This window comes from Pipistrellus hanaki (assembly GCF_964339955.1).
Source record: "Pipistrellus hanaki genome assembly, chromosome: 19".
In the NCBI taxonomy this organism is placed as follows: Eukaryota; Metazoa; Chordata; class Mammalia; order Chiroptera; family Vespertilionidae; genus Pipistrellus; species Pipistrellus hanaki.
This window is the reverse complement of record NC_140521.1, coordinates 10,019,006-10,041,837: the sequence shown is the minus strand read 5'-3', so window position 1 is coordinate 10,041,837 and position 22,832 is coordinate 10,019,006. Positions and strand designations below refer to the sequence as shown.

At 50.1% G+C, this 22,832-nt stretch overlaps 2 protein-coding genes across 4 annotated transcripts in view; both read left to right on the top strand.

The window, feature by feature from the left end:
• Positions 1 to 22,832, top strand: part of GNB1L (G protein subunit beta 1 like) — a 52,649-nt gene that overhangs the window by 2,127 nt on the left and 27,690 nt on the right. For all 3 annotated transcript variants that reach the window (XR_014793450.1, XM_084867290.1, XM_084867291.1), the window contains exon 3: positions 22,486 to 22,619. Coding sequence is in view for 2 of the 3 variants with exons in the window: in XM_084867290.1 (XP_084723416.1) it covers positions 22,507 to 22,619 (113 nt within the window). In the remaining variant the exon portion in view is untranslated. The remainder of the gene's footprint in view (positions 1 to 22,485; positions 22,620 to 22,832) is intronic.
• RTL10 (retrotransposon Gag like 10) lies at positions 726 to 3,468 on the top strand. Its single transcript, XM_084867292.1, is given in 5 exon segments — positions 726 to 889; positions 893 to 1,027; positions 1,029 to 1,197; positions 1,200 to 1,271; positions 1,274 to 3,468. Coding segments are annotated over 5 exon segments (717 nt in total). The 5' UTR covers positions 726 to 793; the 3' UTR covers positions 1,519 to 3,468.

The window sequence follows — 22,832 nt, the reverse complement described above, 5'->3', positions numbered from 1 at the left end:
CAAGCGACGTCACTCACCAGTCTGCCTCGGGGACCATAATAGTACCAACCTTATGCGAGGGTCAGGGTGTGGTGTGGGTAGAGCAGTTAGTAAAAGGTTGCTACTGTCATTCTCCTGAAATTCCCTGAGAGCCAGGCTGTTCAGGGCAGCCCAGGAGGATCTGATCTGACCCCCTTTCCTTCGTACTGACAGCGTCTGCCATCGCATCTTGCCCTTGAAATGTCACAAGTGGCCTTTGCCAGCCTTCTCGGGCATCCCAGGCCTTGCTTCCACTCAGAACTCCTGGTGGGTTACCTCCTGCAGCCCCTTGGTGATGATTAGGCCTAGTTTCTGCTCTTCCCCACCTTGGGTTTGGACAGAATGCCTTGGATGGTGACCTGTGTTTGACAGTCCTATGAGCTCTTCTCAGCTCCCCTGACCCTCAGCACTTGCCCAGAACACCTGGGTTTACCACACCCATCTAGCCCATCTCTTGTCTTCTTGTGTCCTGTGCGTCCCTTCTGACCCCTCCCCCCTTCCTATGCCATGTCTTCCTCTCTTCTCCCCTTCTTTTTAGTAGTGGTGCAGCAGCCTCCCTCCACTCCCAGCATTCCTTGTGGCTGGCGCCGGTGGAGGGTCCTTGCAGTCCCATCTGGGCTGCAGCCAATTATGCCAACACACACCCCTTGGCAAGCGATTGACTGGGCCTCCTGCGGTTGCATATGCCCCCCTTAGTGGGTCCCGGGTTGAGCAGCCCTGCAGGGGGACCGTGTGTGTGTGTGTGTGTGTGTGTGTGTGTGTGTGTGTGTACGGCATGGAGCAGAAGAGCACAGTGAGTTGTGAAGCCACAGGAAAGGGTTACCTCACTGTGCACATGCCCAGCCCACGACCCCTCAGGGTAGATTTCCACTGAGTGCCAGGCTCAGACCCAGGCACCTTTGATGGCTTCCCATTGCTGCTGCCCACTTTTTGGCCCAGGCTGGGCGATTGCATGTCTTTCCGCTTCGAGCACTATCAGGACAACCTCAGCTGTGTCTGCAAGATCCTCAGGGCACCTGACAGACCCCGCTTGGGCGTGGGCAGCCCCCTACCCTGACGGGGACCTATCCCTGCCTGGTGATTATGAGCTCTTTGGTCAGGATCTTGCGGAGGTTATTCAAAACCTGAACAGTTTTGCTGAGTACCATGCTGCAGCCCTGCCCCTTGTCCCCGCCTCAAGCCTGCACCAGTGGCCCCGCAGCTGCCTGTGGTGAGGCAGTCCTTAGCGAGGTTCTCCGAGGCCCTGGCACTCAACACGGTGCTGCCCTCAGGCCTGTCCCAGGCATTCTGGCCACCCCTGCTATTTCTAGTTCTGACTCTGAATTGAAAAATCCTCTGCCTGAGCAGCAGCTGGCCAAGGAGAGCAGCCCTGGGCCCCCTGAGCCCCCTGCCTTGTCCACTTCTGCGTGTAGCACCAGTCCTGTTCTGGTGGGGCCAGCCTCCTCCCAGCCAACAGAGAGGGTCCCCACACCTGTCCTTGTGCTTTCAGAATCTGCCTAACCCCCCTGCCCAGCAGCCAGATCCCGCTCACCCAAGGGGGGCAGAACCCCAGAAGATAGGGGAGGTTGGTGGCCCACAGGGGGTAGTGGACACCCCAGAGACCCCAGCAGAGCCACCTTTTTCTCCTGCTGCCAGATGACTCTGGATGTAGTGCTGCCAGGAGTGGCGCTGTCCCCTGGTCCCATTGCTGGGCAGGAGGTGTACTTATTTAGACTCTGCCTTTGTCCTCCCCTTTCCCCCTTCACAGCAGACCGCTGGCCTCTGCCCTGTGCTCCTCATTCTCTGACTTCGCTGATGGCACAGAGGCTGCTTCCTGCTGGGCTCTGTATCCCCACACCTGCCCTTGGAGTGCCATCTCACCTGGGTTTGCTCCCACTAGGTGGACAGAGCTCTATAGATCAGTCCTCACCATATATTTGCACTGTCTTTGTAAGCCTCCCCCACTTCCATACCCCTTATCTCCCCCCCCCCACCACACACACACACACACATACACAGAACCCCCTTCAGTGCTGGCCGCAACTGGACGGGTTTGCCACACCAGCCTTTCTGGGATTTGGTCCCTGTATGGTCTTTGCTCTGCCCCCCACCCCTATGCCTGGTTCCCGTGACCTGTCCCCTGGGCTGGAATTTAAGGAAGGGTGCCTGGGGGAGGTGGCCACTTTCGTTGTTGAGTCAGATGGTGCTTGGTAGAGAAAGATGCTTTCCTAAGGGTTTAGCAGCAGCCCCGGTCAGCTGGGAAGGCTCAAATACAGGAAGGTAGAATGCAAGCTACCTTTCAGTCTCAGCTCTGTTCCAAGCATTTTCTTCTGTGTTAACATTTAGTCACCGGGTTTTCTTCAGTTTTCCTATCTCAGTGCCTTTGCCCCGATGCCCTCCCACTTTCTGCTCTTCAACAGTCATTGCCGTTTGCCCACTCCTGCACATTGCTGACTCAGCACTGAACCCAGCACCACATGACTGTATATCTGTGTAGACTGTGAGCCTCTAGGGCAGGAGCTCCACCTTAGCTCGTGTCCCTGATGCACAACCGGTGCTCATTAAATGTGCGACAGATCCGTGGCTGAGCCTGTGGCGCCGTGGCTGCCCACAAGCAGAGTCTGTCCCATTGGCAGGAGCCCTGTGCCCGTCCTGTCAGGAACAGAGAGGCCAGGCCCGGCCCCAAGCGCCCCAGGTCTTATTGCATGTATGGTTGGGAGCTCTGAGGACTGGAAGGGTCTGGTTGAGGAGTTGGGCTGAATGGGTGGGAGTGGGAGGCCTGGCAGGTGAAGTGTGGCCTTGAAAACTGACTTTTCTACACGAGTAGAGGTGAAGTGAGGAGCAGGCAGAGGACCTGAGTTGTGAGGCCCCGGGGGGCCAGAGGTTGGAATGAAGACAGACCTGTTCTGCACAAGGATGCGTTTTCTAATGACGAGCTGAGCTGGAAGCTCCCTCGAGCTAAATTTAACGGAGGGCTGGTACAGTGCACCAATCCGAGCAGTGGTTAGGCAAGAATTTCAAGCCCCTTTCAGTTTTACAATTGTGTAAACAAAAGAACACCTTCCTGGAAAGAATAAGTAGAAAGAAGAAAGAAGTGGAAATGGGAATTGCAACTAAAACTAGTTATTTTAGGAAAAATTGTAATAAAACACCTGATAAAAGTTTTTAAACACATTGTTGGGGTTATTTTATTTAATAGCTCACTTCAAAAGGCTCTGGGTTCAGGTGGTTTTATGTGTGTGAGTTATTTTAAGGCACAAATAACTTGCAGGTACAACAGTTGCAAATCTTGGAAATAGGTGGGAAGCTAATACAACCCTAAAAGCCAAACAAGCAGGCTGACAAAAGAAATATGCAGCCTTTCGGATCAGATGTGGAAAATCCCAGAATGTTCTAGGCAGCCCCAGTCCCTCTGCGTGGGATAACACTACTGGCTGCCCCGCCCTGCTGCTGCTCAGGTCCAGACCCTCCTTTTGCAGGCGCAGTCTGACTGCTCCCGCCCACTCCAGCCAGCCTGTCCCTAACACCTCCGCACGCCTGCCAGGCCATGCAGCTTTCAGGAGCACCTCCTTGGGGTCGCCTGCACATGTGTGGAGAGCTGGGAGTGGCAAATGCTCCTTCCACCAAGCATGACGGGCCTCCTCTCCTGACGCTGTGTTCCTGTCCCCCCAGAGTGGGAAAGCAGCTAGGTCAGTGCCAGAGGAAGCTATCACTTTGAACACTGTACACACTGCCTGTGTGGCAGCCAGGCCAGGGCCCTCCCATCCTCTCCTGATGCCACTCAGGAGCAGGCACCGTGCCATCACCAGTGAGGTCCTGTCCTCTTCTTTGCTTTCCCCAAATTAAACAGGTCCTCTGGCGTCTCCCCCAACCCCCCTAGGCCTGCCTCGGCAAAGCTGGCCCTCGGGAGAGGTGTGTCAGATGGTAACCCAAGCCCACAGGAGCTGCCTGGAGCCTGAGGGAGGGGAAAACCCAGGGGGCCGAAGGGAAAATGCCAATCTGGAGCTGAAGGAATTCACTCCAGGTCCACTACATGGAGACAGGAGAGGCAACCGTGCAGAGGCCAGCAGCATAGCAGGGTGTCAGCTGGGCCGCCCCCCAGAGAGCAGCTTTAGGCTCCACTGCCAGAGCTGTCTTGCCAGCTCAAATGAGGGCCCTTGTAGATCATCATGCCTGCCCCTCACTTCTTGGAAATACCTGCAGACTTAATTTCTTAAAGAGAGGACACAGCAGGCACTATGGGAGGGCTTTCTACGTATCTGTCTCCAAGAAAATTCTAACACGGGAATTATTGAGGGAAAGGTCCTATGAGATACTGAACGTTTTATAAAGCTGCAATAATGAAGGTGCTTGGAAATTGGTGTGGACAGATGAACAGAGGAGAATAGAGAACTTTGGAATAAAGCCAAATAGGAATTTAGTCCTAGAGGTGTTTCAAATTAATGGGAATAAAATGTATTATTTAATAAAAGGAGTAGGAACAACTGATTAGCCATCTGGAAAATAGTAAAACTGCATACTTGCCTCTTTCTACTAGCCTATACTCCAGATGAATTAAAGATTTCAACATTTGAAAAATCATTAAAGTAGTATTAATCCAGTCTGTGATTCCAGAACTTACTTTAAAAGTCTTAGATACCCGGAATTGCTGAAAGCAGGGGAAAACAGACTTTTTTTTTAATGCTATTGGTTAGTGTCAAATACTACAATTTGCCCACATGACATTTCTAGGTGCGCAGACGCTGATCACTTGCCTGCATATATTTGGTCATTGCTCATTCCTTGGTGTGGGGCTTCAGCGCATGGACTTGAGCTTGGTCATACCTTTCCTATTACACTTGGAAGTGACAGCCCTTGGTGTCACCTTGACCTCTGTGAGCTGTAGTTTATCCTCACAGGGTGTGGAAGAGTTGAATGAGATAACACCCATGCAGTGGCCTGAGCCCTCGTGACTGCCAAAATGAGCCTCACTGCAGCAAAACGAAACAGCCCAAAGGCCCAGCAGTAAGGAGGGAGGTAAACAGAGCTGTTATCCATTGCGTCAGTCAGGATGCGCCAGGTTATGCTGCAGTAACAAACTGCATCTCCGTCACAGATCAACTGGGACACCCTCTGCCTTTTGTAGCGGCTTAGGGACCCGTGCCAACAGGAGCCCCACTGGGTGTGTTTTTCTGCAAACACAGAACGAGTGGAAAGACCACAGTGAACCTCAGGTGATCCCTGTCTCTCCCCTCCCATTACCGACTCCCTGGCCAGAGAAACCACACCTGAGTTTGCATGGATGAGAGCATCTAATCCTCCTGTGGGGCGCTCAGCCTTGAGAAGAGCAAGCATCCACTCATCACGGCTCAAGGCAGTGGTTGGCGTGCTCCAGCATTACCCTGGAAAGACACCTGCGTGCGTTTATAGGGCTCATCGCTTAAACGAAAAATGTGTGTGTTTTCCACAGTTCTGGAGGCTAGAAGTCTAATATCACGGAATCTATAGGGTGGTTCCTCCTGAGGCCCCTTTCCTAGCTTGTGATGGCTATCTTCCCCTCACATGGTGGTCCCTCTGTGCCTGTCTGTGTCCTGATCTCTCAGAGGACACCAGTCCTGTTGTTAGGGCCCACCCATATAACTTAATTTAATCTTAATTACCTCTTTAAGGGTCATGTCTCCAAATAATCACATTCTGAGGTACCGGGGGTTAGAACTCTGAATTTGGGGGAACACAGTTATACTGCCCAAGATGGATTTCTTTTTTAAATGAATTTATTTGCAATTTTGGTCAGTGCTGTCATGAGAACCCTTCTGAGGTCACTGAATGCCCTGGGGGGAGCCCCTCTAGGCCCCTGGAGCAGGAAGTAAGTGCCCAGTTGTTTTGTATGGAGGACTCTCACTTCCTTTTTAAATTAATATTTTAAACGCGTTTTTATTGATATCGGGGAGAGGAAGGGAGAGGGAGAGAAACATCAATGATGAGAATCATCAACCTGCTGCCTCCTGCGTGCCCCCACTGGGGATTCAGCCCGCAGCCCTGGCATGCGCCCTGACTGGGAATCGAACTGTGACCTGGTTCATGTTTTGATGCTCAACCACAGTGCCACACTGGCTGGGCCTTCTTTGTTTTTTCTTAACGCCTCACCTGAGTATATGTTTTTATTGACTTTAGAGAGAGAGGAAGGGAGAGGAAAACATTGATGTGAGAGAGAAACATCCATCGGTTGCCTCCTGTACGTGCCCCGATCAAGGATCAAACCTGCAACCTTTTTTTGGTGCATGGGACGACACTGCAACCCACTGAGCCATCTGGCCGGGGCAGGACTCTTCTTAAGAAATATCTCCCTCCTTGATGGTCAAAGACATTACACTGTATTCCCAAGTGTTAATGCTTTGCCTTTTGCATTGACTGGACTCGGTAATGGTGTGGTGGGCGGAGGCGTCTGCTTCTGGCATCGAAGAGCCTGAGAAGAGTGGCTTCTCCATGCACCGGCGCTGAACATGTCATAGGAATGGAAATAAACATTGAATGTGTGAAGCTACTGAGTTTGGGGACTTGTGTTTTCCACAGCGTGACCTACCCGATCCTAACCGATAGCGGACCCATTTTACCTTTCCCTCCAGTGCCGGATGCCATGCTGCCCACACCTGTCCATGATGCCTCTCATACACGCCTGGCTCTGGTCTGCTCTATCCCTCACCAACGAGCTAGCGTTATGGCACATCTTCTTTATCTGGTAGAGAAACATACTCTCCTCCCCGGTTCTTCAGATTGTCTCGGGTAGTTTCTAAAACACATTTCATCACAACGCAGGAGTGGAGAGGATGGCACAGTGAACCGCATTGTGCCCACCTGGCTCCAGCAGTGGTCCTCCCCCTGGGGTTCTGCGTTGGGGGACTGCTGGGCTGGGCATGCTCTCTGGAGCAGCAGGAGTCCTGAGCTCACCTTAGCTGCCTTGGAGCAGTGGTGTCCTCATTTGCAGATGGGTGATATGATCTCTGTTACAGGGGTGTCGAGGGTGAGCCCGGGAGGGGCCCCTGGGCTGCAGGGCGCCCTTGGCAGCCCGTTCCTTCTCTCCTGGCCTCAGGGATACACAGCCAGGGCTGGGACCTGTGGGTCATGAGTGTTCATCCACTTGCCAGGTGCATCTGTCTCCCAGTTGGCACAACCATCAGATGGCAGAGGGCTGTCCCTGGGCTGCTTTCCACCTGTGGTCAGCTCAGGGACACCGGCTGGCTGCTGGGATGCTGCATCTTGCACTCCCCATAGTTCAAGTGCAAAGTGTCGTCATTCACCTTGACACTTGCACCATAGCCAGGCTTTCTACAGGCGGTGGGTGGGAGGTGGGTGGCCTGGGAGGGCCTGCAGGTGGAGGACCCAGGAGGCGTTGGGTCAGACACCTGATCCAATGCTCTGTTCCCTGGGGCACCACAGCCTCCCACACCGAGTACCTGTGTTCCTCCCCTGGGAATCGGGGTACACATTGGAGCCTTGGGGTGATGGCAGCCAGGAGGTGACCCAGGGCCAGTGCAGTCCTGTCCCTGTCCACCCGTCCGCACCAGGGGCACTCTTCATAATGCCCACTTCAGCCTCCTGGTCCTCGTTATTATCCCCACTCCCAGCAAGCTGCTGAACTCCTCGGCCTGTAAATTAGAACTTCTGCCTCCATGTGCCTGGAAAGTAGCAGGCCCCTCAGGACTGCAGTCGCTGTCCCTGACCCTTCCCTCCCTGAGCCTTCCACCAAGCCCTGCCGGCAGCCATTCATGTGTGTGCACAGTGTGGGGGGGTGCCCCTAGACAATCGCGTGGATCCGTCAGGAAGTGCATCACCGTGGTTGGGGTCCCTCTTCAAGTGGGATTGGGTTCCCAGGAGCTGCTGGGCATGAGCCCGTGGGGATCAGCCCCCTTCCCATGCCCTGGGTGAGAGTTGTCTGGGTGCTATCAGCAGCACTGGGCAGCTGGATGCTGTGGACCAGACCTCCTGGCAGAGGAGCGCCCCAGAGGCTGGCCCTGGCACCAGGGGATGGTCACACTTCTTGTAACACAAGCTTTCCCATGTGTTCACCGGTGACAAAAAGACGGGTGGCCTGTCGCTGGCCCGGTGCCCACCTCTGCCCGTAAGTGCCTGGGGGCAGGTTGGCTGAAAAGGCCCCTCCGTCAGGTCAGGCTTCCTTCCTGCCATCTCGGGGCTCCTTGGAGCTGCCCCTGGGGGTAACGGATGTCCTCAGCTGCAGCCTGAGACGCCTGTTCACGGAGAGGCCCTGCCGCCCATCCTGCCCGCCCCTGCAGCCCCGCCGCCCCTCACCCTGGCATTTCCTTCCTTTCAGCCAGTCCCCAGGAGAAGTCTGCGGGACTCTCCCGGCCCAGCACCCACAGCTGTGGGAGGCCCCTGCTGGCTGGGGGCAGACCGGTCATTCACACACCTACCCGGCCTGCAGGCTGTGAGACATCACGGGCCTTTATCTCCTGAAGGCTCCCTCCTGCTGCCCCCGCCCAGCTGGCCCTGCCTGGGCATTGGCTGTGCCGGGGCAGGGGAGAAGAGCAGGCCGAGGTGGGCTGGGGGGGGACACCTCTGCCTGGGCACCGACCACAGCAGGCTCTTGGGAGGCTCGGCTATCACTTGGCCTGTTACCCTCTTCCCCCAAAACAGTGGGGCTCGTCTGGAAAAGGGGTGCTTTTAGACCTGGTGGGGTGAGTGTCCAGGCACTGTGAGGCAAAGCCTAACTCCCTGCAGGCCCGGAGCCCCCCTGGGCCTTCACAGGAATCTAGGGGCCCCAGGGAGGCGAGGTGAGTGTCTGCTCCTGCCAGAGGCAGCTGTTTTGCTAGCAGTGGTGGCTGAGCTTTGCAAGAGCAGAAGGTCCCAGTTATGGAGCAAGCGACTCTTCTTGGATGGAAGGAGAGGGTTCAAGCCAAAGGCAGAGGTGGCGGCTTTTCTAACCCCAGGTCCTTCGGGAGTGTGACCGTTGGCTCCACCACAAAAGCCTGTGTCTGCGGCTGTCCCCCGAGTTATGTTTTGGGGACTCCCTGGCTCGTGGGGAGATGCCCTACCTGCAGGGGTGCCCAGGTGGTACACGGAGCTCAGAGGGGGCTCCTGGCAGCGGGGCCCGGCTGTTTTCCCTGGGCACTCACAGAACGGGGCCTTGCCCAGTCTTGGGCCCAGCTCCATCGGTCAAGGCCAAGGCCACTGCCTGCTGCTCCTGGGAGACAGATGTGCCAGAGGCAGGCAGGCCCCGGACCAGCTTCAGATCCTCTAGGGAAGCGTTTCCCAAACTTTTGACATATGCGTACCCCTTCTATAATTTTTGTAACACTGAGCACCCCTCGTACTCATGAGAACGGAGAATTAGGTGCAGCTAAGCACGGTGCAGTGCATATCCCCACCAAACTCCGGTGCAACGCGTACCCCCACCAGACTCTTCCCGTACCCCTGGGGGGACGCGTACCACACTTTGGGAAACACTGCTCTAGGGAAAGGGCTATTGGGGGTGTGCCTGTCACTCCCCTATAAACACACACACACACACACACACACACACTCACACACTCACATACTCACACACTCACACACACAGTTATATCAGCCCCCTGGGGAGCTGGGAATGGCTGTGGTTGGACAGTGTGCACTTGCTGCCCCGGGGGGTGGGGGGGAGGTGGATGCAGGGACCGGGCTGGGCTCCCACCTCCCCACTGGGCTATGAGGTCCGAGGTGTGTAGGGCTGGGCTGCTTGTGGCACCAACCTCCCTCCTCCCTCCTCCCTCCTCTCTCCGCTCCCCCTCCCTCCCCGGCTCCCTCCCTCCCTCTGGGGCAGGGCTGGCCAGGCTGCATCCCGGAACCCTCCCCAGGATCTGCATCTTTGAAGCCATGGATACTGACAGAGGATTCAATGAATCCAAGGTCGCCAGCCGGGTGTTGACAGACGCCCGGCCATGATACTATTTCTGATTTAATAACCGAATGGGAGGCTGGCCCTTGGTAATAATTAGGGCTAATTACTGAGGAGGTGTTGACAGAAGGGCTGAGAGGAAACAAACTACCTTTATCCCGGGGCTTAGAGTCAGATTACCGGGCCCGTACTATCTGCCTCTCAGAAAGTAGACGCTTCAATCACTCAGCACGGCTTCAAAGGGGCAAGGGCCCTGACAATGCACGGGGTTTGGAAAGGAGCTATGAAGTGCGCCTTTGACTTCAACTCACCAGCGGAGCCCCATTCCAGGAATGGTTTCTTTGTGAAGTTTGAGTTACCCGGGGCAGACCTGCCTCCCAGCTCGGGCGGGCTGGGGCCGTGGCTGGCCCGCCCACCTGCCCAGGCCCTTCCGTTGTGGCGGTTCCCTGGCTGGGGCGTGGGTCCGGGTCTTGGTATGGCTGTGAGCTGCAGGTAAGGGGATCGGCTCTTGTGATCCCAGCAGGCTGTTCCTTCCCTTGCCTTAGCCGGACACAGATTTCCTGGAGCCTTCAAGGGCAGGTCTGGCCTCGTTGCAAGGGGGCCTGCTTTGTGGTAGGACCACCCCTTGGGGCCAGGTGTCACTCATGGGGCTGCCCCACCCCCATCTCGAGCAAGGAGCCCGTGTTGTGGACAGGACACTGACTACCAGGGCCTCAGTGACGGAGAGGTGGAGGGCTGTCCTAAGTCAATCAGATGTATTGTATGTGAACCTGATGACTGCCGTGGACCCCCCTGGACCTCAGAGACAGTGCAGGGGCTGTGGTCAGACCTCCGCTTCCAGATGGGAAGCAGCAGCCTGGACCACAGGCCGCTGCATCTGTGGTGCAGCTTCGAGGGGCCAGCTGGGAGGGGGAGGTGGCCGGCTAAGGCCATCGGGGCTGAATGCAGGGGTCCGTTCTGGGATTCTGGGCTTTGCCAGGGTCTGTTCTGATGAGGGAGGTGGGAGGGCGGTGAGGCCTCACTCAGGACCAACCGGTACAGGGAATGTCTTAGGTTCCGTCTGTGGCCCGGGAAGTGCAGAGGGAGCGGGCTGCTGTTCACTGGCCTAAGGACCAGCCAATCCAGAATTTTCCCACGAGGCTGGCAGTGCTAATTCAGAGAGAAGGAGTAGGTCTCACTGGTGGAGAGCACTATTGTTAGATGACTTCTTCCTTTCCCAGGCATGCTGCTCCGTTTCTAGAAGGAACGATGATGATGATGCCGGTCAAGGTCACCCACTAATTTGCTTCACTCAATACGGACTACCTTGTATTGGGGACATTATTGATGAGTTTAAACCCAATTTATATTAGGGCAAAAAAATGGAAGGGTGTTTTCAATGGGAGAAGCACTTAAAAGTTGGCATTAAATCTGCTTAAAGTCACCTTGAGTAGAATTAGAAGTTGGCTCTACATCTGAAAGAATCTAAACAGGAAACTGGGTGTTTATAATATGTTAGTGGTGAACTAAATGCCATTACTTATAGCGTGAGAAAAAGTAGCACAGAAATATTGGACAATGTATTTTATTTGAAAAGAAGCCCCCTCAGAAAGCCAAGGGTGTGTTACCATGGACAAAGAAGCGTGCCTGAGCACTGTTCCTTTTTAAGATTAACATCTTCTGTTAGCATGGTACAGTTGTCATGGCGATGAAACAACATAGATGCATTGTTATTGACTGAAGTCTACACTTTATTCAGTTTTCTTGAGTTTTTAGCGAATGTCCTTTTTCCATTCCAGGATCCCATCCAGGGTCCCAGGTTGTATTTAGTCGTCCTTTCTCCTTAGTTTCTTCTGGCTTGTTTTTGTGGCCTTGACGGTTTTGAGGTCTTTCGTAGACTGTCCCTCGGCTGGGTTTTGCTGTGTGTTTTTCTCGTGAATAGATAGAGGTTGAGGGTTTTTGGGAGCCAGACCTGAAAGGTAAGTGCCACCTCATTACATCATATCACAGGTGCATGCTGTCACCATGACATCACTGTGGATGCTGACCTTGGTCCCCCGAGGCTTCTCCACTGTAAAGCTGCTGCTTACCCCCTGTCCAGATCGCGCTCTTAGGCAGGATGTCGCTTTGCCAAGCCACTCCTCAGTGGTGGGTATTCTGCTCCGTCTCCTTCAGGGCGGAGCATCTACATCCATAATTTGGAATTCTGGGTGGGAAATTTGTCTTCTCTCCTGTCTTCGCATAAGTATGAACTCATGAATATCTTGTATGAATGCTATGATTATTGTGAAATCCACTTACAGTGAGTCTTCACACCTGCCCACACAAGCATCCCACAGTCCGGATACCGAAGCTGTCTCATTAACTGAGAACCCTCCCCCTGCCGCCCCTCAGTAGTCAGCCCCTGCCCCTCCCCCGGACCCCTGACAATGGCCCATTTGTGGTGTCTGCCTAGTTTTGCCTTTTCCAGAATGCCATATCATCAGGCTCACATAGTCTGTAGCCTTTAACTTACCATAATTCTCTAGATATTCATCAACGATGTTGTATTTATTAGTCATTTGTTCCTTTTTGTTGCTCAAGAGTGTGCCATTCACCCGTGGCTATCATTTGGGTTATTTCCCATTTCGGACAATATTAATACAGTAGAACTGCTATTAATACAGTAGACTTTTGTTTGCTCATAAGTTTTCACTTCTCTAGAATATACAGGGTAGGATAGTTGGGCAATATGACACATGTATAGTTCCTTTGATAAGAAACTACCCCGCTGTTTTCCAGAATGCTTGTACCATTTTGCATTCTCACCGACAATGTACGAGAAGTCCAGTTGTTCCGCATTCCAGCCAGCTCTTGGTTTTGTCGGTTTTCCCCCCCTTTTTCTTTTAGCCATTCTAACAGTCTGTGGTCTGTAGTTCCATTTCATCTAAGTTGTTGAGTGTGTGTGCATTGAATTGTTTATAGTATTTTCTTATCATTCTTTTAGTGTTTGAGGTGTCTAGTGATAACCCTTCTTTCATTATTATACTTGTTTCTTCTCTCCTTTTTTTGGTTGTCAGTCTAGCTAGATTTATCATTTTTATTGATCTTTTTAAAGAACCATTGTCTGGTTTTATTGATTTTTCTCTATCATATTACTGTTCTCTCTTTCTTTCTTTTTAAAAAAAATATATTTTATTGATTTTGTACAGAGAGGAAGAGAGAGGGATAGAGAGCTAGGAACATCAATGAGAGAGAAACATCGATCAGCCGCCTCTTGCACACCCCCCACCGGAGATATGCCCGCAACCAAGGTACATGCCCTTGATCGGAATCGAACCCGGGACCCTTCAGTCCCCAAGCCGACGCTCTATCCATTGAGCCAAATCAGCTTTGGCCTGTTCTCTCTTTCTTTTCTACTCTAACCTTATTTCCTTTCCTTGGCTTGTCGTGGGCTTATTTTGCTTCTCTTCTCCTAGTTTCTTAAGGTGGAAGCTAGGCCATAGTTTTCTTCTCTTCTAACGTATGCACTAGTGGTAGGAATTTTTCTCTAAATTCTACAAGTTTTGACTTTTTATTTTTTATTCAGGTAACATTTTTTTCTAATTTTTCTTAGGACTTCTTTGACCCATTTAAAATAACTCATTGGTTATTTAAAGTGTGTCACTTATTTTCCAAATATTTGGATATTTTCCAGTTATCTTTCTGTTATTAATTTCCAGGTTAATTCCATAATCCAGAGGACATATTTTGTGTACTTTTTGGGTTCTTCTTCGTTTTTAAAGGTTTGTTTTGTGGCCCAGGATATGGCCTGTCTTGATGAATGTGCCGCGTGCATCGAGAAGAATGTTTTTCAGCTGGGTGGGGTGTTTTCTTAATGTCACCGAGGTCAAGTACAGAGATAGTCTTAGTCAAGGCTCCTGGGTGACTTTCTGGCCACTTGCTCAACAGATGACTAAGGAGTAGTTTACATCTCCAGCTATAATTATGTGTTTGTTTATTTCTGCTTTCGGTTCCACCAGCTTTTCCTTCATGCATTTGGTTGTTAAATGAATACATATTTAGAACTTTTATGTTTTCTTGATGAATTGGTGCCTTATGTTTTTATATATCCTTCTTATCCCTGATGATACTTCTTGCTCTGAGGTCTGTTTTGTCTGATGTTAATATATCCACTCCAGCTTTCTTTTGTTGTTTGTATATCTCTCTCATTTTTTTACTTTTACCTATGTTTTTAAACTAAAACGGGCTTATTCTAGATAACTTATATATTTTTTTTTATAATAGCTTATAATTATGGGGGCCTTAAAATTTACATGTTGAGAGTATTTACATATATTATAATCATTGAGATAGTCTTATTTTGGCTTACCATTTTGTTTTCTCTGTTTCCTCTGATTGCTTGTTCTTCTCTCCTCTTTTCTTTTTTTTAATCCTGACCCGAAGAGTGAGGACATTTTTTTCCATTGATTTTTGTTTGTTTGTTTGTTTGTTTGTTTTGTTAATCCTCACTTGAGGATGTTTTTCCATTGATTTTTAGGGAGAAGGGAAGAGAGGGAAAGACAAAGAGAAATATCGATGTGAGAGAAATACATCGATTGGTTGCTTCCTGCATACTCCCTGACCAGGGCCCGGGCCAGGGAGGAGCCTGCAACCAAGGTATGTGTCCTTGACCGGAATCAAACCAGCGACCCTTTGGTCTGCAGGTTGATGCTCTATCAACTGAGCCAAACTGGCTAGGGCTTTTTCCATTGATTTTTAGAAAGAATAGAAGGGAGGGAGAAGGGAAAGAGAGAACCATCAATGTGAGAGAGAGAGATACACCGATTGGTTGTCTCTCACATGCACGCTGACTGGGGCCCGGGATATAACCTGCAAACCAGGTATGTGACCTTGACTGGGGATTGAACCCGAGCCCCTTCAGTGCTCAGGCGGACACTCTAACCATTGAGCAACGCCGACCAGCGCTGTCCCCGCTTCTGCCTTTTGGATGACTTGGATATTTTCAAATAGTCTGTTTAAATTTTTCTGTTAGTCTTATGAATATACCTTTTTCTGTTACATAATATGTTTTAAATGTTTGCTCTAGGGATTACAGTCTACATACTAAACCTTTGACAGTCTTCTTAGAGTTAGTTTTTTATTTTATTTTATTTTTTTTCAAAGTAAAATATAGAAGCCTTACAACCATATGGGTCCCCTTACTCTTCCACCTTCATGTTATAGCTGTTACATTGAAGAACCCAGCAGTGTTATAATTTTAACAATATACATGTTCACTTAAGAGGTGAAAACTTGTATTTTATGCTTTCCCAGATATTTACCATTTCTTTTACTCTACTGTCTTGAAATTCCACATTTCTTTCTCATTACCATTTCTTTTGAGCTGTATAACTTCCTTTAGTATATATTTTGGAGCACATCTGCTGGCAAGAAATTCTCTTCATTTTATTTTTTTTTTCCATCTGAGAATATTTTTATTTTGCCTTCATTCACAAAGGACCATATGCTGGATATAAAGTTCTTTTCTTTCATTGCTTTAAAGGTGTTCTGCTGTCTTCTGGCTTCCACATTTTCTGATGAGAAATCCACACTCATTTAAATTATTATTTCCTTATGTATAATTTGTTGTTACTGTCAAGATTCTTTTTTTATCATTTGTGTTTGAGTGTGGTTTTATCTTGCTTCTTATTCATTTGAATTCTTGAATCTGTAAATCTTTCTTTTCCCAATTTTGTGAAATTTCAGGCACTATTAAAGTAATTTTTGTACTTCAGTCTCTTTCTCTTCTTCTCAAATTCCAATAGCATGAATGTCAGACCTTTTACTGTTCTCCCACAAGTCCTGGATGCTGTATTGAATGTAATCTTTTTCTTTTTGACCTTATATTAGATAGTTTCTATTGATCAGTCTTCATGTTCATGGACTCTTTCCTTTGTCCTCTCCCATTCCATTATTGATTTTTTTGGTTTCAGATATTTTATTATTCAGTTCTGAAATTTCCTTTAAAAAGCAATTCTTCTATCTCTGCTGAGAACTTTCCTTCCATTAAGTTCAAGTGTATTTACCTTTGCTTCGTAGAGCATAATCCTGAAAGCTGTTTTAAAATCCTTATCTGATATTTCCAGCATCTGAATCATCAAGGCTGGCATCTGTAAGTTGTTTTTTCCCTTGAGAATTGGCGTCATTTTCTGGTTCTTGGAATGTTGAATAATTTGGTATTGTATCCTAGACATATCCTGGATTGAGTGTTATGCTGGGTCCTTTGGAGAATGTTGGGTTTGGGGTTAGCAGGTAGTCAACCCACTTAGCTTTGTATCACAAGTTCTGTCTTGCCCTCCATGGACTATGGTGTTCATCTCCTTTTAATTTTCAAAGCTTTTGAGATGCTGCTTTGGGGCTGTCCCACACATCAGACCCTTGGGGGTCTGTCGGAGATTTGGGTGGTGGTTTAAATCTTAGTCCACATCTTAAAGCTGGTGCTGCTGCTTTGGGCCTGTCCCAGGCATGTACAATGCAGGAATGAGCCTAGGACTTTTGTGGCTTCCTTCACAAAATTAAGGGATCTTTTCTTTATCTCTGCCCCTCTTCAGTTCCCCCACCTTCCTGCACACACCTGTTCCACCCACAGTTCATCCTGGATCCCCTAGATTACTCAGGCCTGAAAGAGAGGGGTTTCTCACAGTCACTTCTTCCATGAAGCTCCCTGCCTAGACCCATCGCTGGGACAGCTCCAAGAGAGAAGAGTCAGACACACCATCAGGGACTTCCTCTCACATTCTTCAGACTTTTCCTTTGTACAGAAATTAGGTGTTTTGCATTGTTGTTTTCAAAATTTGTGATTTAAGTTTTTCCCCTTTCACCTTAAATTCATTTAATACATTTGGTTTAAAATTTTTAGTTGCAGGGATCTTTTGGGCTTTATTCTTGTTAATCTCTGGTTTAATTGCACTATAGTTATAGGATATCGTTTATTATATTTCATATTTATGGAGCTTACCAATGTTTCTTTTTGTTTTTTAATCCTCACTTGAGGATGTTTTCCCATTGATTTTAGAGAGAGAAAGACAGAGAGAAGTATTGATGTGAGAGAAATACATCGATCGGTTGCCTCCTGCATGGGGGAGAGCCTGCAACCAAGGTGCATGCCCTTGACTGGAATCAAACCTGGGAATTTCAACCCTCAGACTGACGCTTTATTTACTGAGCCAGTGTTTGCTTTGTGACACCCAATATACAAACAGTGGTTTTTAAATATATATATACTAGAGGCCCGATGCACGAAATTTGTGCAAGGGGCCTGGCCCCCTATTGCCTCGGCCCCATCCCCACGGCTTCGTCCAGAAGGCTGTCTGGAAGGACGTCCAGTCTAATTAGCATATTACTCTTTTATTATTATAGATTTTTATTGGTTTCAGAGAGGACAGAAGAGGGAGATAGAAACACCAATGATGAGAAAGACATACGGATTGGTTGCCTCCTGCTTGCACCCTGAGCAGGGCCAGGGATCCAGCTTGCTACCTAGGTAGGTGCCCTTGACTAGAATTGAACCCGGGACCCTTTAGTCTGCAGGCCGATGCTCTATTTGAGCCAAACCGGCTAGGGCTACAATCGGTTTATGTGCTTTTGAGAAGAAGGCTTAGTCTCTCATCCACAATATCTTTCCTGTTGAGTCTTCTCTCTCCTTATTATTATCTACTGGGCCCGGCTTGTACTAAGAGCCATTAGTGAGTTTTTTTGACTTCTTGCGTCTTCTGTAGTTTGGCTTTATATAGGTTTAGTACATAGGTGTCTATAAGTATCATATATCCATTGTGAATTTCAGCTTTTAGTGTTCGAAAGTGTCTGGCTTTGTCAAATTTAACGCTTTTTGGCTAGAATTCAATTTGCTGATATCAGTATTTCAATCTCTGCTTTCTTATTGTTGCCACTTGCCTGGTATAACCGTCTATCTAATTTCTGCCTTTTGGAACAACTTTAACATTTTGTTTCTTATTGGTTTTTACATTCTGAGTATGAGTTCTTTATCCGATATATTTTGTGACTGTTTTCTCCCTGTCTGTAGCCTTTTTTTGTTGTTGTTATTGTGTAGCCTGGTTTTGACTTCCTTACTGCCTCTCGATGAGAATGATGATATTGAGCTGCATCCCTGTGAGATTGGAGTTGATCCATTTTAAACGTAGTGGAGTATTCTATTGTAGGAACGTTCCACAATTATCGCATTCAGCAGATGATGGCCGTTTGGATTGTTTCGGGTTTTTTTGTGTTGTTTTCTTTTACTGTACACAATACCGCTATAAGCACTCCTGCACAGATCTCTTTGTGTGCGTGTGTGAGAATTTCTGTAGGATGTTTATCTAAGAGTGGGGTTGCTGAGTCACATAGTGTGCAAAATATAGATTGTTTTCCCAGGTTGTTTTCCAAACGGATTGTGTCAGCTTACGCTCCCTCTGGCTTGGTAAGGGGTTCCAGTTGTCCCACATCTTGGTCAACATTTGACAGACTGTTTAATTTTTTACTGATTTGCTGGAAGTGTAGTTATGTCGCATGGCAGTTTTGACAGGCATGTCTAAGATTATTAATTAGGTTAAACATATGTTTATCAGCCACTTTTGTTTCTTGTGAAATATCTGCTCAAGTCGTTTGATCATTTTTCTTTTTTGGTGTTTGCTTTTTTTTATGGTATTTAAGTTTTTTTATTTTTCCACTATTTTTTTTTTTTTTTTTTAGAGTGGAAGGAAAGAAGGGTGGAAGGGAGGGGGAGAGGAGAGACAGAAGGGGGGATGGGGAGAAACATTGAAGTGAGAGAGACACATTGATTGGTTGCCTCCTGCATGAGCCCCAACTAGGGCCGGGGATTGAATCTGCAACCCAGGTATGTGCCCTTGATTGGGAATCGAACCCACGACCCTGTGGTGTTCAGACTGGTGCTCTAACTACTGGGCAACACTGGTCAGGGCTTTTTTACGGTATTGATGTGTGTGATTTTTATGCTTCCCCCTCCTCTAATGTGCTTTTATATTGTTAAACCTGCAGAAATGTTATAAGCATAGTATATAATGAATACCTAGGTATCCTTCACCTGTGATCACCAATTGTTGGCATTTTCCCACATTTACTTTACCGCTCTGCCTATATATTTACATGTACATAGAAATAAAGAAATTTTTTTTTTTCCTGAAGCATTTGCAACAGATTGCAGACATCATGACATTTCACCTTAAAAATACTGTAGCATAGGAATAAAGACAGTCTTCTCCATAAAACACCATTACCCTTCCCAAGAAAATGAACAAAATTCCACATCACCTGCAGTCCCTATTCGGATTTCCTCAGTTGTCCCAAGCAATTTCTCTGTGGGTCCTCTCCTGTTTTAATGTTTTTTGTTGTTGTTTGTTTTCTTTTTGTTTTTGTTTTGTTTTTACTTTTAGAGAGAGGAAGGGAGAGGGATAGAGAGATAGAAACCTCTGTGAGAGAGGAACATCATCCATTGGCTGCCCCCTACTGGGCATCGAGCCTGCGACCTGGGCATGTGCCCTGACTGGGACTCGAACCGGCGTGTGGATTCCCCCTTTTTGATCCAGGATCTAATCATGATTCTTTTTTTTTAAAGATATTTTATTGATTTTGTACAGAGAGGAAAGGAGAGAGAGAGTTAGAAACATCGATGAGAGAGTGTCCTTGATCAGCTGCCTCTTGCACACCCCCTACTGGGGATGTGCCCGCAACCAAGGTACATGCCCTTGACCGGAATCGAACCCGGGACCCTTCAGTCCCCAAGCCGACGCTCTATCCATTGAGCCAAACCGGTCCCGGCTCATCATGATTCTGGTGCTGCATTTGATCTTGATGGTTAATTTACAAGAGTTGTCCGGCTTTTTGCTTTTGTTGTTTTTCTTGACCGTGACCTTCGGATAAGTCCACGCTCGCTGTCTAGTCCCGTGACCTGGCTGTGTCTGCCGTTCCCGGCACGCTTTGGCATGGCCGCGCGGGGATGGCGCCACGTCTTCTTGCCTCGCCCCGGGCGATCGGTGATGTCAGTGTGTTTACTATTGGCAGCGCCAGTTTTGATCAGATGGTGAAGGTGGTGACAGCCAGGTGCCTCCATTGTAAAGGGATCTTTTCCTTTTGTGATTAGTTAATAACCAGAAGAGTAAGACCTTGCCTCCATGCAAATCACCTGTTTCCCAATAACCTCTTAACCAGTTGGGTCCTTTGTCAGATCTGATTGGTGATTTTTTACAGCCTTTTGCTCTCTACTTGTCGTTTTAGCGCCTTCTTTTTCTGTAAAACCATTAAGCATTCTTATTTTCAATAAACCTGAGTTCTCTGCTCTGGAGGTCTAGTTCTGCTTCCTGTTGTTTCTCATGGCTCTCACGCATGGTGCCATGCTTCCTTATTTATTTTTATGAGGTTTTCTTTTTTCTTTTTAAATATACTTTTATTGCTGAAACCGGTTTGGCTCATTGGATAGAGCGTCGGCCTGGGGACTGAAAGGTCCAGGATTCGATTCCGGTCAAGGGCAAGTACCTTGGTTGCGGGCACATCCCCAGTGGGGGGTGTGCAAGAGGCAGCTGATCAATGATTCTCTCTCATTGATGTTTCTAACTCTCTATCCCTCTCTCTTCCTCTCTGTAAAAAATCAATAAAATATATTTTTTTAAAAAATAAATAAATATACTTTTATTGATTTCAGAGAGGAAGGGAGAGGGAGAGAGAGAGAGAAACATCAATGATGAGAGAGAATCATTGATTGGCTGCCTCCTGCACGCCCCCTACTGGGAATCAAGCCGCAACCTGGGCACGTGCCCTTGACCAGAACTGAACCTGGGACCTTCACTCCCCAGTGCTGATGCTCTGTCCACGTACCCACCACCATGGCAGCCACCGTCACCCGAGCAACCGGGGACCGGACAGACAGGCTTCCTCCGGAAGAAGCCTTGGCCAGGGGTTGATGCCAGGCTTGGAGGGGGCTCCAGGCCTAGGGCAGGGGCCCGCGGGAGGGGCTGCAGGCTGCCGCTGGGCATCTGCCCGGGCAGCAGAGGCTCCCGTCTCCTCTCCTGGACATAAGCCTGCCAGGCTGTGCCACGGAGGGGACACAGGGGATGCTGGCATTGCTCATCTGAGGGCTGAGGGCTCCGGGGCTTTGGGGGGCATGTGCAGCCTCGGTTGGAATGGCTGTCAGAGTTGTGCAAATTGTGTCAGGCTGTCTTCCTTTTTAATTTTTGAAAGAATGTGCATCTCGCTTTGACATCTCGAAGAGCAGGCAGAATGCGAAGTTGTGCTCGGTGGATTGGGTTTCGTGTTCCTTTGCCCTCCGGGAGGGAGAGACAGTGATGGGACAGGGACCCGAGGCGGCGGCGGAGGCGGCGGCGGCGGCGGCGGCGGCGGCGGCGGCGGCGGCGGCGGGGCCCACGTCGCACGTCAGCATTGCGCAAGGCTGCGGCCTCCGCTCCGGGCCGCCGCTGCCAGGGGAGATAGGATAATGCGATTATTCTCAATTAGATTAATAAAGAATAATTAGATGTCATAAATCAAGCCATCGCAGCATATTGTCATGGGAAAAATATGTAGGTAGAATTAATTAGTTTTCAAAGAAAGCATTTATTTTAATTGCTGGAAATGATGGAGCCCTTAATTGCCGATGCATCATGTTGGCCTGTGCTTTTCGGTTGTTGCAACAACGTGACGGGTTTGTTCCCTGCGCTTGTGGGGAAACAATGGAGGAGAACGTGATTTCATCACCTCCGAGCGAGCCTCGTGCTGGTGAGGTTCTGGAAACTCCTTTCTGGCCCCAGGCAGGTGGCGAGTGTGGGCTGGGCTTCAGCTGGCACCGCATGTGTATGTGTGTGCGCATGCATGTGAGCACACGCCTGTGTGTGTCAATAAGCATGTGCGTGTATACGGGTAGGTGTGCGTGTGTGAGCACCTGTGCGTGTGTACGGGAGCACGAACGAGGTGGGAGTGTGCATGTCGGGGCCACACAGCGGGAGCCTGCAGAGGTGGCCTGCTGGACTCTGAGGCTCGGACTGAGTGGCGGGGTGCCTCCCCATCCTGAATTGGGGCTTTTCTGCTGGGTGGGGGTGCTTTAGCAGGCTCTGCATCCTTGGGTTCCTCTGACCCTGGGGCCCAGCAACTCTGTGCCCGTTGCTGACCCGCTGCTCTTACGGGGGAAGGCACAGCCCGGACAAGCCGTGGTTTCTGAGGGCCCAGCAGCTGCTCCTCGGACCTTGTCCACCAGGCCAGCCTGCCCAGGGCCCTCGCGCTCCCTGACTATTTTGGGGGGAGGGGGGCTGGCTGGGGTGGGCTCCCTGAGAGACAAACTGGAGCGAGGCCTGGTCAGTAGCAAGACCCTGCGCAGCCTGGGCGAGGAGGGCCTGGCTGGCCTGAGTGGGACGGCGCTCAGGGCCAGGGGGAGCCAGGCAGCCAGGAGGTGTAGCCGGTGCGGCCCGGAGTTCCCGGACACCGTGGACGGCTCTGTGCCAGGCAGGCGTGGCTGCAGGAGGCTGTGGCCACGGCTGTGCCCATGCTGGGCCTGGGGTGGTCCCACGTGGCTGCAGAGGCCATGGCAGAAGGCAGACGGGATGGACAGCATCCAGGGAGGCCGCCCCCTGCCTTTCTGAAGGGGGACAGCGGGTCGCTCACCACCCTCTCTCGGTCCCCAGGGGGCTGCAGCCCCGCCCAGCATGGCGGCCCCGCCGGACCCCCAGTTCGTCCTCCGGGGGACCCAGTCGGCGGTGCACGCGCTGCATTTCTGTGGAGGAGCCCCGGGGCGGGAGCACCAGCGTCTCCTCTCGGGGTGAGTAGCTGCTGCGGGGGCTGGCCCAGGGGGAGGTTTGGGGGGCTGACAATAGGATGGTGCTTGTTTGGGGTCCTGCTGAGCAGCTCAGGCCGCCTGTCCCCCGGCACACTTTGAGAGCCCACTGGACATACTGTCTGTCCCCTTGGGCCTCACCCCCTGGGGGAGGCAGGGACACACGCCCGTTCTGTTACAGGTGCCACCCAGTTTGCA